The sequence below is a fragment of the Didymosphaeria variabile genome (genome assembly GCF_027946475.1).
Source record: "Didymosphaeria variabile strain IMI 356815 chromosome Unknown scaffold_1, whole genome shotgun sequence".
NCBI classification, from domain to species: Eukaryota; Fungi; Ascomycota; class Dothideomycetes; order Pleosporales; family Didymosphaeriaceae; genus Didymosphaeria; species Didymosphaeria variabile.
Window position 1 is genome coordinate 3,376,031 of NW_026611620.1, and position 14,057 is coordinate 3,390,087.

The window sequence follows — 14,057 nt, forward strand, 5'->3', positions numbered from 1 at the left end:
CGGGACGGCTTTCGTAGCGTTGGAAGCTTCTTCGGACATGTGCACGCACGAGTCAAAACCTCCAATTGTCCAAATGGGAGAGAGCCATGTAAGGAACCAAGCGAACCCGGGCGACCAAGAAGTTAAGGTTGTCGGTGTGACCGAAGATGTACTTCGCGTCGTTGCGTTCGTGTCTTCTTCCGATGGGGAGGGCAATGATAGTTGCAGTGATGAGAATGAAGTTAGCTCTACCCTAGACATCAGTTCTTTCCATTGCTGGAGCTGAAAGTCACTGAGGACGCACTCACATGACAAACACAGTCTGTAACTTCGCCATCGCTTTGGAGATAGTAGAGGCAAGAACACCGTGAAGTAGCACGCAGCACATGAACACTACGTAAACAATGCCATTCGAAGGCTCCCAATTGCCGTCTCGGGCTATGACGATGACAGAGACAAACATGAGTGCGAAGCCGTAGTCGATGCTGCACAGTCCGCCTACGAGACCCAATGTGTTGCTATACCCGACCAAGAAGGATAACGCGTTGCGAGTCCTTGGGCTAGCAAAATAGTGTGCTGTTTTTTGTTAGCATTTACATCCAACAAAACGTTGAAGTCCATCATACTCCACCAGTAAAGTCCGCCAGAAGTAGGCATAGCACTCCCAAGATCCGCCATTGCCAGGCCAACGACGAAGATGAAGGCACTAGCAGTGAACCATCCCTGCACATGTCAGTACTTAGCACCCGGCACGATGATTTAACATACCCAGACAAGCCCAGCAGGTCCGGCTGGCAGCGAGTATGCAAGCGTCGAAGCTATGGAAGGAAGCAGACCCATGATTGAGAAGGCAATGCCAAAGACCTCAATGATGCCAAAGTTCCTTCGCAGCTCTTGCTTGTAGCCCAGTCTTGCTGCACCGTGTTAATTCGATCCTTCACATGGTGTGAAGTTGCATACCCAAAACCGCGGCATCGTCTTCGTTCGCAAGACCCTCAGCGACGCCCGTCAAAGAGCCCTGCCGCTCAGCATCGTACTTGGGAACTTCTTCGGCCATGCTGATGTCGCAATCGTGCTCAGGAGCCTTGTCAAGTTCCGGTGCAAAGAAAGAGGATGTGACGAAGACGTCGATCGTCTCACGGTTACGCGACGCAGCCTTCCAGGGCGCGCTGCACCACCATCTTATCATGGATCGGTGCCGCCTGTCGGAAGCCGTATCGCGGGCCCTGCATGCATATCTGCAACCCCTCATCGCTGTCGCCCTGGACGTGCTCTCTTATCACCGGGAAGCTCGACGTTGACTCGACGATAGACGATAAGAAGCCTTCAGCAAGCCAACCAGCGAGCCTTGCCCCAGCCGTGGATGTAGCCGGGCTATCAGTAGCCTGGACGCTGCTGCGCGGTTCGCGTGCGGCGACTGCATGGGGCTAGGTCTTTGTGGGGGAGTGCAAGGGTGCGAAGAGAGCGGGAAAGCGCCGCTGGTGGGCGCCAGGAGCATCGATCAAATAGAGAACCACAGCTGGGTTGGATCGTAACAAACATCATTTAGGTCATCTCTTATCTACATTGAAATCAACTAACCCGCTCAAAATTCGGCCCCAGATCCTCTCTCTTCTCCACCAGCTCTGCGCTCATCTGACTATTCTGCGCATCATGCAATGCCTTTACAATCCCACTTTCTGCCTTTTCTCTTACCAACGTCCTCAGTGCCTGTATCAAAAAGCCCGAGAAGACATCCACACTCCATTCATCGGGTAAGGTAGCGAGCACATCCGCAATGTCAAACCACCCTCCAAACCGCTCTAACAGTACGCCAGTTTGCTCTATACGCTGCGCGAGGTCGTCGAGACGGAGGAACTCCTGCAGTAGGTAGTTGAAAAGGCGGGACTGCTCGGTTTTCGTAGGAAGCTCGGACTGAGGCACGTAGCCCGAGCCGGAAGGGCGGAAGATGGAAGAACCGCCGTACAGGCAGTATGAGATCGCCGTGTCGTAGTCGCCCAGCCCATGCGTGAGTAGGCGTAGCGCTTGGGGATGTCGGCCTTGGCGGCCATTCAGGATTATCATTTCTGGTACAAGCTCCTGCTCGTAGGGTTGTAGACGGGAAAGGACAGATGATACATCGTACGAGGATGTGGCCTGCTGGCTGGATCCGAGCAACTGGAGGAGGCGTAAACGCGCGCGCCACCACTCGGCGTCGATCGCGTTATCAGTGATGAACTGACGGTATGTAGGCTTAGGGGAGAGCAGGATGCGGTACGTTTCGTAGGTTTGGAGCAGTGTTTCTCGCGACGAAGGAACCTCTTCAAGCTCAGCGAGGACGGTATCAAGATAGAACGCAATGAGCTCGTTGACATGTTGCGTATGCTATTGGTGGTCAGCAGCTGATCAAACTCTACGTTACAAGCTGACGCATACCTTCCGTTCGAACACCAAGTACTCTAGGTACTCTTTCACGGCGCCCGGGGCCTTCTCTCGAAGAACGGCTACGGCGCGGGTAGGGTCGAACTTGACTTTACTCCGGTCATCTGCAAATACCTGCACGCCGAGCCTTGGGTTGCGATTGGCGAGCCACGAACCGTATTCCTCCACGGTGGACTGGTCGCGAACTTGGGTCAGGTACTTCCGTAACCCATGCTCACCATCGAGGAATTCCCCACCTTCATCCTCTTCCCCATCTAGAATGCGCCGCCAAGTACCAAGTACCTTGGCCGCCTTCTCAGAGGGCTTGCTATTTCCCTGGTAGAGTCGACTCAACAAGTACAAACGCTTGAATTGCTCGAGCAAGATGACAGCTCGATCCAAGCACTCGACTTCTTTGTCTACGAACTCATTGAGTTCAGATCTAATCGATCCAACTGTGGCTGGTCCCTTTAGATTTCCTTGATCTTGAAGTAGGAGAATCCTCAGCAGAGCGGCATCGACAGACTGGAACACATATGGGTCGTTTGTGACGCTTGCCATACCTTTCTGCTTTTTCCAGAAAGACAAGTACTTCTTCACGACTTGAAGTAGATTATCACCAAAAGGTCCTTTGACGTCAGCTGGCATTGCAGAAAGCTTGTTCTGTTCCAAGAATTGCTCGATCAGAGTTGTGATGCCACCGGATATCTGAATGCCTTCTGCTCCCTGAACAACCTCTTCGTTTAGTATCGGTAATATCGAAAGAACGATTCTAGGGTCAATCTCCCCCTCTATTAATGCTTGCTCGGTGATGCGCTTCTCATTCTCGAACACGATGATGTTGTCTCGAGTCCGCAGTATTATTTCCATGAAGAGTAACACCGAAGCTTTCTGCCGAATGTAGATGAGACTGAGGTATTCTGACTCATTGCGCGGATCTTGCCCTCGTATATCACCAAGTATCGTCTCAAGTAGGCGTCTATTCGGTTGAATGTGCCCAGGATCCCCAATGCTGGTGAACTGTGCCTCTTCCAATCGAGAGTCCAACCTGATGACCAGAGGGCTTCGCACAGCCCACCATATCTGGTCACCAGCCCACAGCACAATCTTGGTTTGCAACTTCGACAATCGCTCTGTGAACTCAACATCGGCCTTCTCTTGCGCAACCTTCGCTTTGTTGGTCTCCGGGGACGCTGTTGAGAGAGAGGATGGCGATGGCAATCGTTTGACCATGAGTTTAGCGCCAATCTCCGAAAGCGTCAAATCCACTGGCTGCACGACTGTTCGCATTCCTAGAGGCATGTCGATCTGATTCTTCGATACGGTATTGCCAAGCACTCGTAAGTCTAGCCATTCCTTCGAGGCTTCTGCTTCAGCAGCATCCAGGTCCCACCTCTGAATCTCCACGCCATATGTGAGTTGGCCATCTTCATCAGTATGCACAACTGCTAAAACATAGCCTTCTTCTGCATCCATGTCCGGTCCCATGGACATAGACAGGTCGAATCCTGAACCATCTACGACAAGGGCGTCGGGATAGCTGGCAAATGTTATGCTACCGCGAGACATGTCTCCGTCTAAGTTGACGAACATGCCGACTCCCGGGTCGGTGGACGTGGTGCCTACAGTCAAAAGAAATTCGCTTGGTGTTGGCGATGCGATGAGTGGTTTCAAAGGGACGAAATCAGGAAGCGTTTCCGACGTCTCTTCCACTTGGGCAGTCTCTTCTGTCGCAGGAGGTGGAGGTAGAGGTTTGTCCGGCGAGGTGGCACCAGATCTGGGCAAGCTTGATGTTCTATCCGGGAGACCTCTGGAAGGCGACCGGCCTGGGGATGGAGCCGGGGCAGGCGACATATTGCTAGATAGAGACTCAGGCACGTCGAAGCCATATCTCTGTGCAGGTGCGCGTGGGCTTTCGGTGCGCGAACCGGGACCAGCGGTACTGAATATACCTAAGCTTGTGCTCCTGGAATGGCCTCTCGGTTCTTCTTGCGATCCGCGTGGATGATTACCTGCAGATGAAACACTCCTCGAAGGCGGCTGCAGCGTCGCAGTGATGTCTTCGGCGGCACCCCCTACGTCGCCCGCATCCGGATCCAGCGATGATATAGGAAACAGGCCGATCTTTTGCGCGTTTTCCACATCAAGCAGAGCATACGAATGAGAGTCAGCCGCACAGGAAAATGCATCTCGCCGGACAGATGTGACACAGCCTCCGTACTCTATCGTCTTAAGAGCTCGAGGAGCACCATCTTCTGTGATTCGGACCAGCCGCGTCTTGCTCTTCTGCCCCACCATGACCACAGCGCCTTCATTCTCATCTTCCGCATTCATATCCAGGCCGCCAATCCATGAGGACGAGAACGGCTTCGCATTGGAGTCGGGGCTTAGTTCGGGTAGCGTGTAGAAGCTCAGGTAATTATTGCATCGTATGCAGGCCTTATTGACTTGCGGTAAGAGGAGGATCTGCTGGACGCCGGCATCGCTCGCTTGATTGAATGTAGGCTCGAGCCGGGAAGCAATTATAGCTGTTGGCTCTTCAGCGAGATCGTTGGACTCGGCGGGGAGGAGGACGAAGTGAAGGACCTCTGCAGCAGAGGTGCCCACATAGAGGTTATTATCTATACAATTTAGATCTTTGACAACTTCATATGTGCGCCCTGGATCGACATACCCCATACTTCGACACATGTTATGCGCACGTCGTTCGACTGGTCGTCAGCGGATAGCGGCAGGTTGGACACCAGCTTGCGGAGGATGAAGGCGCCATCCTGCGGGAGTGGGGGGGCGCTCAACTGCGCGCGAGATGCTTCTGCCATGATGTACGTGTGCTATGGGCGCCATGGCTCTCTATGCGCAGTACACAGAGCTCATGGCGGGCGCGGATGGTGGAGTAAGCACGAAAGCCCAAGTTGGAGCTGCAGGACCAGCCAATCGGTAGTGGCCCCCAGCCCGCATCGCCATGCATCGTGAAAGCTGTCTGCAACCGCCTCGTCAACACGCCTCGACCCATGCGCCGTCGCAAAGCCCAGATGCGCTGCCTATGAAACAGCTGGCAATTACGCTCTCGCCCACTCGAGATCAAGCCCACGAAACCCCACATAGCCATGGAAAGCCTCTCGGATACTGAGAGCAGGAGCTCCCGGGATGCGACCAGGAAAGACGCGCCCGGCACAACCGACAATGCAGAGGAGAACAAATTTCAGAAAGCCATAGGCGCCTGGCGGAGTATGTGATAGCATCATCACTACCGGTTCGCTGCGCTGACCGTAGATGCAGACATCGATCTGACAACCCTCGTCCCGCAGCTCGACACGGTAGCCTCAGACCTCGTAGCACACCAGAGAGATACCCTCACCCAGCGCAAAGATCTTGCGCAAAAGACCAAAGACTTTCGCAAGCTCGACGATGCAAGCAGATTGAATGATATCAAAGCTCTACTAAAATGTAGCACCCTGCGGTATCCCGTCTATGTTGTTTGCTTACAACTTGCAGCGTACCAAGGCTTCATCGACCTAATATCAAACCAGTCCAAGTCTGTGCAGGCCGCTTTCTTCCAATTGTATTCCCCGCTATCTGAAGCCCCTGATCCCTACCCGCTTCTCGAAGCATCAATCGACTCGTTAGTAACCGCCGAAGAAATCGTACCGAAGCTCACGTCCGAGAATGAACGCCTCCAGAAGACCGTGTCAAGATTGACCTCACAATTAGAAGAAGCGGAGAAGAAATTAGAAGAGGAGCGAACGGCCCGCAAAGCCTTGGAAGACAGCAGAGATAGCAAGATCAAGGAAGTCGAGGCATCGTGGGAAGCTGTGCTGGGCGAGAAACAGGACAATTGGGAGTCCAAGGAGAAGAGCTTGGAAGAAAAAGTGGAGAGCCAGGACAGGTTGCTCAAGGAGCTAAAGGCAAGTTACGAGGTCTCGCAGAGGCTCGGCAAGGGCGACGACGTCGAAGCAGACGTTGGGCGGGGTGCAACAGCAGCTGAGCTCGAAATCGTCAGCTCTGAGCTGGAGAGGACAAGTCATCGTCTTGCTGAAGTCGAGGCTCGAAATGAGCAGCTGCGTCTAGAGCTGGCGCAGTCCGCTTCGGCCCATGTCACCCAGCATGTTCCTGTAGAAGATGACCCGGCCTACCTCCGGTTGCAGTCTGAAAACTCATCACTGTTGCGTAAATTGGAGTCAGCCCGATTTGAGAAGGACTCGGATAGAACACGCTTGGAGACCGAAACTCGTGGCCTAGAGCGCGAGATCAAGACATTGAAGAGCGAGAAGGACGCTCTTCGCGAGAAGGTTCAGAAGTGGAGTGACTACGACAATGTCAAGCAGGAGCTCGAAGTGTTGAAGGTAAGCGCACCGGCTTGAAGTAGACGCGATGATCATAGGCTAAACAGCTACAGTCTATAGAATTCGCAACAGGAGATGACGATGATGAAGCCACGGAGATCGCATTGTCACAGAATGGCGGCACCAACAAGGACAAGGGCGAGACACTAGAGCAGCTTCTCCTCGCACGCAACAAGAAGCTCAGCAACGAGCTCACTGTACTGCGGGTCTCACACCAGGATCTGCAAAGCCGGCTAGAAGCTCTACAAGACGAACTCTCCAACACCAATATGGAGCTAGAGAAATCGAAGAACCTGAATGAGACCTTGGAAGCTGACCTGGAGAAGGTGCAGCAAGAGGCCTCAAACGCTTTCGACCCATCCGCTATGTCAGTAGCCGGCACATACACATCACGATACCCCCAATCTTCCTTCGCCGGCACCCGTCGCGGAAGAGCCTCCTCGCCCACCTCATCCATCATCTCAGGCTTCGACCCAGCTCACACCCAACAAAACACTCTCTCCGCCCTACGTGTAGGCGAAGCCCCAGTTGGCGGCTCCGGCATCCTCCCCATGGTCACCGCCCAACGTGACCGCTTCAAAAAGCGCAACGCCGAGCTCGAAGCCGAGCTCCAAAAGAGCTATCAGAGTGTCTCCTCTCTCCGCTCTGAAGTTGGCGCCCTTCAAAAAGACAATCTAGACCTCTATGAGAAAACGCGCTACGTTTCATCGTACAACCGCGGCCCTGCCTCCTCTGCTAATTTACACACCGCAAATCCTACCCAAACACCCTTGTACACCTCAAACGACACCTCCTCAGGCCTCACCTTGGACCGGTACCGCTCTACCTACGAATCCAACATCTCGCCCTTCGCTGCATTCCGCGGGCGCGAGTCTGCGAGGGCGTTTAGGAGGATGCACGTGCTTGAGCGTATGGTGTTCAGGGTGACGAGACTTGTGCTACAGACGAGGACGAGTAGGAATCTGTTCGCGGCGTATTTGTTTGGACTGCATTTCATGGTATTTTGGATGCTGTTCTCCTACGCAGGCACGCATACAAGCGCAATTGCAGATGTCGCGTATGCGGGAGGACCAATTGCGGCGGCGGCGGCGGCGGAGGAAGGGACGGTGTGGCAGAAAGAAGGATTCGATGAGGCGGCGACATAATAGGTACGACTTCTCTATCCTGATATAGAGCACGTCCGGGCGTTTTGGTACTCGATTGTACGGTTTGGCAGAGATCTTCCCTTAGCAGTTGAACGATACATTGTTATTTGCCAAAGATGTTTTGATCCTTCCTAAAAGGTTTTGTATTTTTGAGTGCGTCGTCTAGCCAATGATAGAGTATCACAGCAACGCTTGTCGTACTTTAACAGGAGAACACCGTGGAGGGGCTATCCCGTTCTGTGTAAGGTCTTGGCACGTGCGAGTCATGGCGCGCCTTGATCAACACTGTTCTCTTCACTCTTATTACCACGACTGCCAAGACGATCGCGACACAACGACTGAACTTCTCGCCAAACATCACTTTATCCATCGTCTACTCCCGAATCCCGAATCAGTTGTTACGGCAAGATGCAACGTCGCATGGTCGGTGCCTGGCCCCCGCTCAAATTTTACTCTTTCCTGGCTGCACACCACTGCACCTGCCCACCCCACTTGCTTTCCTCAATATCAGCCCCATCAACAACGGCGGCCACATCGCTCTACCTTTTGCTCTTCTGACCCCTGTTCCCGAGACTAGAGACTACCATCGCCATTGTGACATGACCCGCTAACGGTACTACGAACAGCTCTCGAAGGATGATGAGGCCTCAGCAGGTGCCGAAGACATGGAGGTGCGACGTGAGGACCAAGAGAAGATTAACCGCTTCAGCTCGCTGCACCAGAAAGAGACGGCCATTGAGGAGGAGTTGAAAGCGAAGCTGGTGAGTACGACCTTCGCCAAGGTAGTGAGCCTCGTGTGGGATTCCAATCAAGAGCATCGAGATGTTGGTTTTTGAGTGCAAGGCTGACTTGCCTTACAGAAGGAGAAGGAGGATCTAGAGGAGATATCGGGCGAGCTAGAGCTAGTGGATGAGGAGGAGAAGGTGCCGTAAGTACTACAACTTGCTCGCATTCACTCCACGTACTGTCGTGCGAAACATGCCGGACGAAGGAGGCTGAAATCAGTCCGACAGCTACAAGGTTGGCGATTGCTTTGTCTCATTACCGCAGCCCGAAGTCCTCGAGCTGCTCTCTTCATCTACAGAAGCAATTGACGGTGACGTCGATGCCTTGAAGAAGCGCCTCGACACTGTCCACGACGAAATGGCAGAGCTGAAAAAGTTGCTATATGGCAGATTCGGAAGAAGTATCAATCTCGAGACGTAAAGCCACCAACAGCAGTCCGGTGTTGGATAACGGTTTCCGGTTAGGCGCACACGGCACACAAATTCAGTTTGAAACGAAATTCATCAAGTTCATCAGCTTCTGTCTCAACTTCTTGTATCCTATCGGCCTGCACAGAACTTATACCGAGTAATGATTGGCAAATTCGGCGTTGCTTCGTTTCGGGCCGCCCGTTGATCTTTGCCGCGCTGTTGGTGTTCCCCAGCCGAAAATGATTCTCGCCGACTTCACCCCAGGGCGAAATACCGTAGTGGACGCCATCGCGATCAAGTTAGAGTGCCGTCATTACTGATCACGTGCCGTTTTTGGCCCCCGACTTGCATCCCTAGTCCCGGGTTGGATCTGCATCATGCAGGCCAAATCGGTATGGTATGTCCACCTCGGGTATACCGTTAACCTAACGCGGGGGCGTTTGCATGGATCCCCAATGTCCTAAAAATCTCGCATTCGCTCTTTTGTCATCGGGTTTCCGGAATATTGAAAGAATTATGCCAACAGTTCCATTCTATTGGTTTCTTTGCCCTTCAGAAGTCGACCGCTGCCTGCACCATGGCAGACGATCAAGATAATCTGGAGAGGACTTATTCCCGTGAGAGTCGTCTGCAGCGAGACGGGTTAGAGCAAGAAGCTACTCCAGTTGCTCTTGTCCGCAGTGTGACGCAACTCAGCCAACGTACGTCCAACAGCATATATATGCACCTTGACCCACGTGGGCAACGCGAGATGCTGCAAGCAGATCTAAAGAGTTATAGGAGCGTCTCGCGCGCGAATACCTACCATATACGACCTTGACATTGAGCCGACTTCGGACGTCGAGAAGGGCGACGAAGCAAAGGAAAGTGCAACTCCGGAATCATGCTCTGATGCCGTGGATAACAAATGTGGTTCTGGAGAGCCCAAGAGGAGGATAATAAGATTTGAGGATGGCGACCCAGAGAATCCAAACAACTGGGGCATGGTATAGAAAGCGCCTTGCTCCGCATCGGGCTCAAGACTGACACCTCGCACAGTGGAAGAAGCTGTATTCGCTATTTGTAGCTATCATGAGTGGTAAGTTATCAGACTATGAAAGCAGAGCAAGCTAATAGCCATGTAGTCATGAACAGTACGATGGGCTCGTCGTACGTGTCAACCCTGGAGACAACGCTGACTCACTGGCTGATCGAACGCAGTCTTGCAGCAGGAGCAACTGCACCAATATCAAAACATTTTGGCATCACGAACGAAGCTCAATTGATCTTACCAACATCTATGTACCTAGTAGGATACGTTGGTGGGCCCATGATTTGGGGTCCGTTATCCGAATCATACGGCCGCAGATGGGTCATGATCGGCTCATTTGCCTACTTTACAATATTCACAATAGCATCTGCTGTCGCACCAAACTTCGCCGCTTTGGTGGTCTTCCGATTAATGGTAGGACTGGGAGGGTCCTGCGCAATCTCAGTCGTCGGCGGCGTCTGCGCAGACATCTACCACGACCCCGTGTCTAGAGGGAGAAGCATGGCAATCTTCATGGTCAGCACCTCCCAAGCTGAAAGCAACTTTTTCGGCAATGCTCATGCGTTGGACAGGCAGCGACGACGTTCGGACCCATTCTCGGGCCGCCCATCAGCGGGTTTATCTCGGTGATCAGCTGGTCTTGGGCTTTTTGGATCGGTGCAATCTTCGCGGGCGCGTCGTGGCCGCTGTTCTTCTTTTTCCCAGAGACATACGGTCCGGTTATTCTAAAATACCGTGCGCAGCGGATGAGAAGAGAAACAGACGATGAGTCCATCATCGCACCACTTGAGCTCGAGAAGACGAACCTCCGGCATATAGTTACGACGGTGCTTACGAGGCCACTACGCATGATTTGCTTTGAGCCGCTCGTTCTGTTCACTTGTCTGTATCTTAGCTTTGCGTGTAAGTCCCCGTTCCTTGCCCCTTTCTGCCACTGGGACGCTGAAATTGGTGCGGTAGACGCAATCTTCTACATCTACTTCCAATCCTTCCCCCTCATCTTCATCGACATCTACCACTTCAATGCCGGCGAAGAAGGACTGACCTTCCTGCCTATCGGCGTCGGCGCCATCGTCTCCGCGGCTCTCTACCTCCTCTGGGATTTCATACTTCGCCGCGCCCAAAACGCTGGGAAGCCCTGGTCCCAAAACGAAGAAATGCGCCGGCTCCCACTCGCTTGCATCGCAGGCCCGTTCTTCGTAATCAGTAGTTTCTGGCTTGGCTGGACGGCAAGACCGGATATACACTGGATTGTGCCTTGCCTTGCGAGCATGTTGTTTGGAATGGGGTATCTGTGCTTGTTCATGGCGCTGCTCAATTACCTCGTCGACGCGTATGAGATTTTTGCTGCATCGGCTATGGCAGCCGCCTCCCTCAGTCGCTCGTCCTTCGGCGCTGTCCTACCCTTCGCAGCAAAGCCGATGTACCGAGCCATGGGCGTTGCGTGGGCTACCTCTCTACTTGGTTTCTTTAGCGTGGCGCTGTGCGTGGTGCCGTTTGTTTTTTTAAAGTGGGGCGGTAAGATGAGGGAAAAGAGTAAGTTTTGTCAGTATCTAATGGCGAAAAAGAGGGAGGAGGCGGAGCAGGTAGAGAGGGAGAGGGATGAGAAGGCTGGTAGGAAGGCACTGCAGGAGGGAAATGTAGGACAGCAGGTATGATTGCAAAAGGGAGAGGTTGTATTTATGTGCATAGATGGCGCTGGCTGCATATCTTAGTGTTGGGGTGATATATGCATTTGCATACAAGGCGTGTGGGGATCACAAGAAGACATAGAGCCTCAAAAACAGATTTTGTTTTCTCTATATTTGGCAGATTTTCTCCGTCGGCCAGTCATGACATGATTCACCGTACTCTTTCCATCCTGTCTCCTCTTACAATTGAAGGATGCATCGCTCCGAGCATGTGGTACGTCATGTATGCAGCCGTACCGTCGCCATCAAGGTCAGTTTTGAGACGCAACGTACGCAAATCAAGGAGCCGACAACCACACCGACTAAATGATCTAGGTTGGAAAGTTCTTTGTTCAGATTCAACACAATATAATGCTCACGCAGGTGCTGGGCCCACTACTATTAGTATCGCATTACAGGACGAAATTGAACTCTAACTTGAAATCTGACGGCTCAGTCTATCGACGACATTACTATTTCGATTGAAAGACGTAGCCTGGTCTTCCACTTCACGCATGCTCTGATTGTATGAGTGCACGATACCATTCGATCCAGCACGACTATGTAAAGATTTCTACTAATACACAGTCGAGTATCCTCTCACTTGCTATACTCTCCACTCTAAGCCGGAAAGCAAAAAATTGGCATAGCGACCCTCGCGCCTGGCAACTTCGACGATGACCTTGTGGTTTCCCTCCGTGTCAAAGCTGCATCCGGATCTAACATGCTCACGTACGGAGCCCTGTTATATGCATGGGGCTAAGGCACATCAGCTCGGAAAGCGTCCATGAAAGGCATCGGAATGTCTATCGAATCGAATCTCGATAGCGCTCTTCGTCATCTCCGCCACCAGGATATATCTCGTGTGCTTTGGGCGGACCAAATTTGCATCAACCAAGGAGATGAGGCATGACAATTCCTTCGCCTCATTCGGAGATCATCCTCATGCAGATCGCCGAATTCGACGCGACGGATCCACGAGCTAAAGTGTATGGTATGGTATACTGGGTATGTGCAGCGGTACAGATTTCATACCAAATATAATACCGGATTACACGATACGTATGCGAGATGTGTTCATAGAACCGCCCTTCATGTAATTCTAAAGGAACCGTGGACCTTATACCGAAGACTTCTTTTGCACCATCTTTGCGCTGCCCACGCGCCGCACGTTACAACGGTCACCGGCCTGCCATCATGGGTAATGGACCTCACAATAACATTCCAATACCCAGATGCAGGCTATTTCTAACCGCGCCCAGTGTTTGTGGGGACACCATATGTACAGGTTGCTTTGGGAAGGGATAAAAGGGGATCATAAAGGCCTCGGATCCATCGCTCGACAGCTCTCAGACTCGTCGCTGCAGACAGCTGGAACTCATGTCTGGACCATTGTAGCAACATCGAAGGACCTGCTCCTTGACACAGAAGTTGCACTTCGACCTCCCAGTACTGTCCCTCTTCCAATTCTCAACCTACGCCAGATCTTCGATGAACTGGTCAAGCCCCGCGGTATCACCTCAGAAGTATTCTTGCGCATGCTCGTCGCCGGCTCCGAGAAATGGTGGAATGTTCCCGAACATGACTTTCCAGCGCACTTTCGACTCGCATTTGCGAGATGCCGCTACCGGAAGCCCTAACTTCGCGCCCACTAGGCACAGACAAATTCCCTGTGCCAATTAGCTAGCACAGCTTAAGGCCTGACCTTATTCGTCACGAGCGAAGCCGGGGATTGGGAGGTCGTATCATCCCGATGCGCTGACCGGAATCGTGCCCGGCGATGTTGTCGTCGGACTCTTTGGTGCTAATTTGCCGTTCGTTCTGACGTCAAAGGGAGGAACAGGGAGTTATTGTATGGGTAACGTGGCGTTTGTCAAGGTCATTGTTACAAGCATCCTAAGCTGCATGATGAGTCGAGGTGTAAGCCGAGAGGGACTACGGAGATCTAGGTCTGGAAGCATATAAAGAAGTTTAGCTTAGAGAGTTATATAATTATTCAGCTCACCTTGTTTGAGTGGTTACGTCGATGAACGGGACAGCAGGTGAGTCCGTCCCTTTGACCTTTACATTTTGATGAAATTAACGCAGGCGGCAATCATGCTCTTGTATGGGACCTTGACACATTCTGGAGCGAGACGATCTGGAAACCAGCGCTGCCTAATGCCCCACTCGTGCCATGGTTGATATTTCCCGCCGATCGATTTGAGGTTCATGGCCAGATTCTCGCGGTGTGTTTCAGTATGTGAGAAATGGCGAGGCTGATTGGATCCCCGATCTCTTTGAGGAATATAGCT

General features: G+C 52.5%; 5 protein-coding genes across 5 annotated transcripts; 4 read left to right on the plus strand and 1 right to left on the minus strand.

Moving 5' to 3' along the window:
- Positions 1–52: 52 nt before the first annotated feature.
- Positions 53–5,198, minus strand: N0V89_001073 (uncharacterized protein; the record flags this gene model as incomplete). Its single annotated transcript, XM_056209888.1, has 8 exons — positions 53–227; positions 288–555; positions 606–702; positions 748–893; positions 940–1,135; positions 1,561–2,343; positions 2,395–5,000; positions 5,054–5,198. The coding sequence occupies 8 exons, from the start codon at positions 5,196–5,198 to the stop codon at positions 53–55; spliced, it is 4,416 nt and encodes a 1,471-aa protein (XP_056076710.1).
- Positions 5,199–5,486: 288 nt separating this feature from the next.
- N0V89_001074 (uncharacterized protein) lies at positions 5,487–7,867 on the plus strand (the record flags this gene model as incomplete). The annotated part of the gene is made up of 4 exons (XM_056209889.1): positions 5,487–5,607; positions 5,659–5,826; positions 5,875–6,722; positions 6,776–7,867. The coding sequence occupies 4 exons, from the start codon at positions 5,487–5,489 to the stop codon at positions 7,865–7,867; spliced, it is 2,229 nt and encodes a 742-aa protein (XP_056076711.1).
- A 665-nt stretch (positions 7,868–8,532) lies between these two features.
- N0V89_001075 (uncharacterized protein) lies at positions 8,533–9,073 on the plus strand (the record flags this gene model as incomplete). The annotated part of the gene is made up of 3 exons (XM_056209890.1): positions 8,533–8,691; positions 8,728–8,795; positions 8,881–9,073. 3 exons carry the CDS (start codon positions 8,533–8,535, stop codon positions 9,071–9,073), a joined length of 420 nt encoding a protein of 139 aa, XP_056076712.1.
- A 567-nt stretch (positions 9,074–9,640) lies between these two features.
- N0V89_001076 (uncharacterized protein) lies at positions 9,641–11,751 on the plus strand (the record flags this gene model as incomplete). The annotated part of the gene is made up of 4 exons (XM_056209891.1): positions 9,641–9,764; positions 9,844–10,049; positions 10,102–10,141; positions 10,670–11,751. The coding sequence occupies 4 exons, from the start codon at positions 9,641–9,643 to the stop codon at positions 11,749–11,751; spliced, it is 1,452 nt and encodes a 483-aa protein (XP_056076713.1).
- A 1,209-nt stretch (positions 11,752–12,960) lies between these two features.
- Positions 12,961–13,403, plus strand: N0V89_001077 (uncharacterized protein; the record flags this gene model as incomplete). The annotated part of the gene is made up of 2 exons (XM_056209892.1): positions 12,961–12,964; positions 13,162–13,403. 2 exons carry the CDS (start codon positions 12,961–12,963, stop codon positions 13,401–13,403), a joined length of 246 nt encoding a protein of 81 aa, XP_056076714.1.
- Positions 13,404–14,057: the final 654 nt, after the last annotated feature.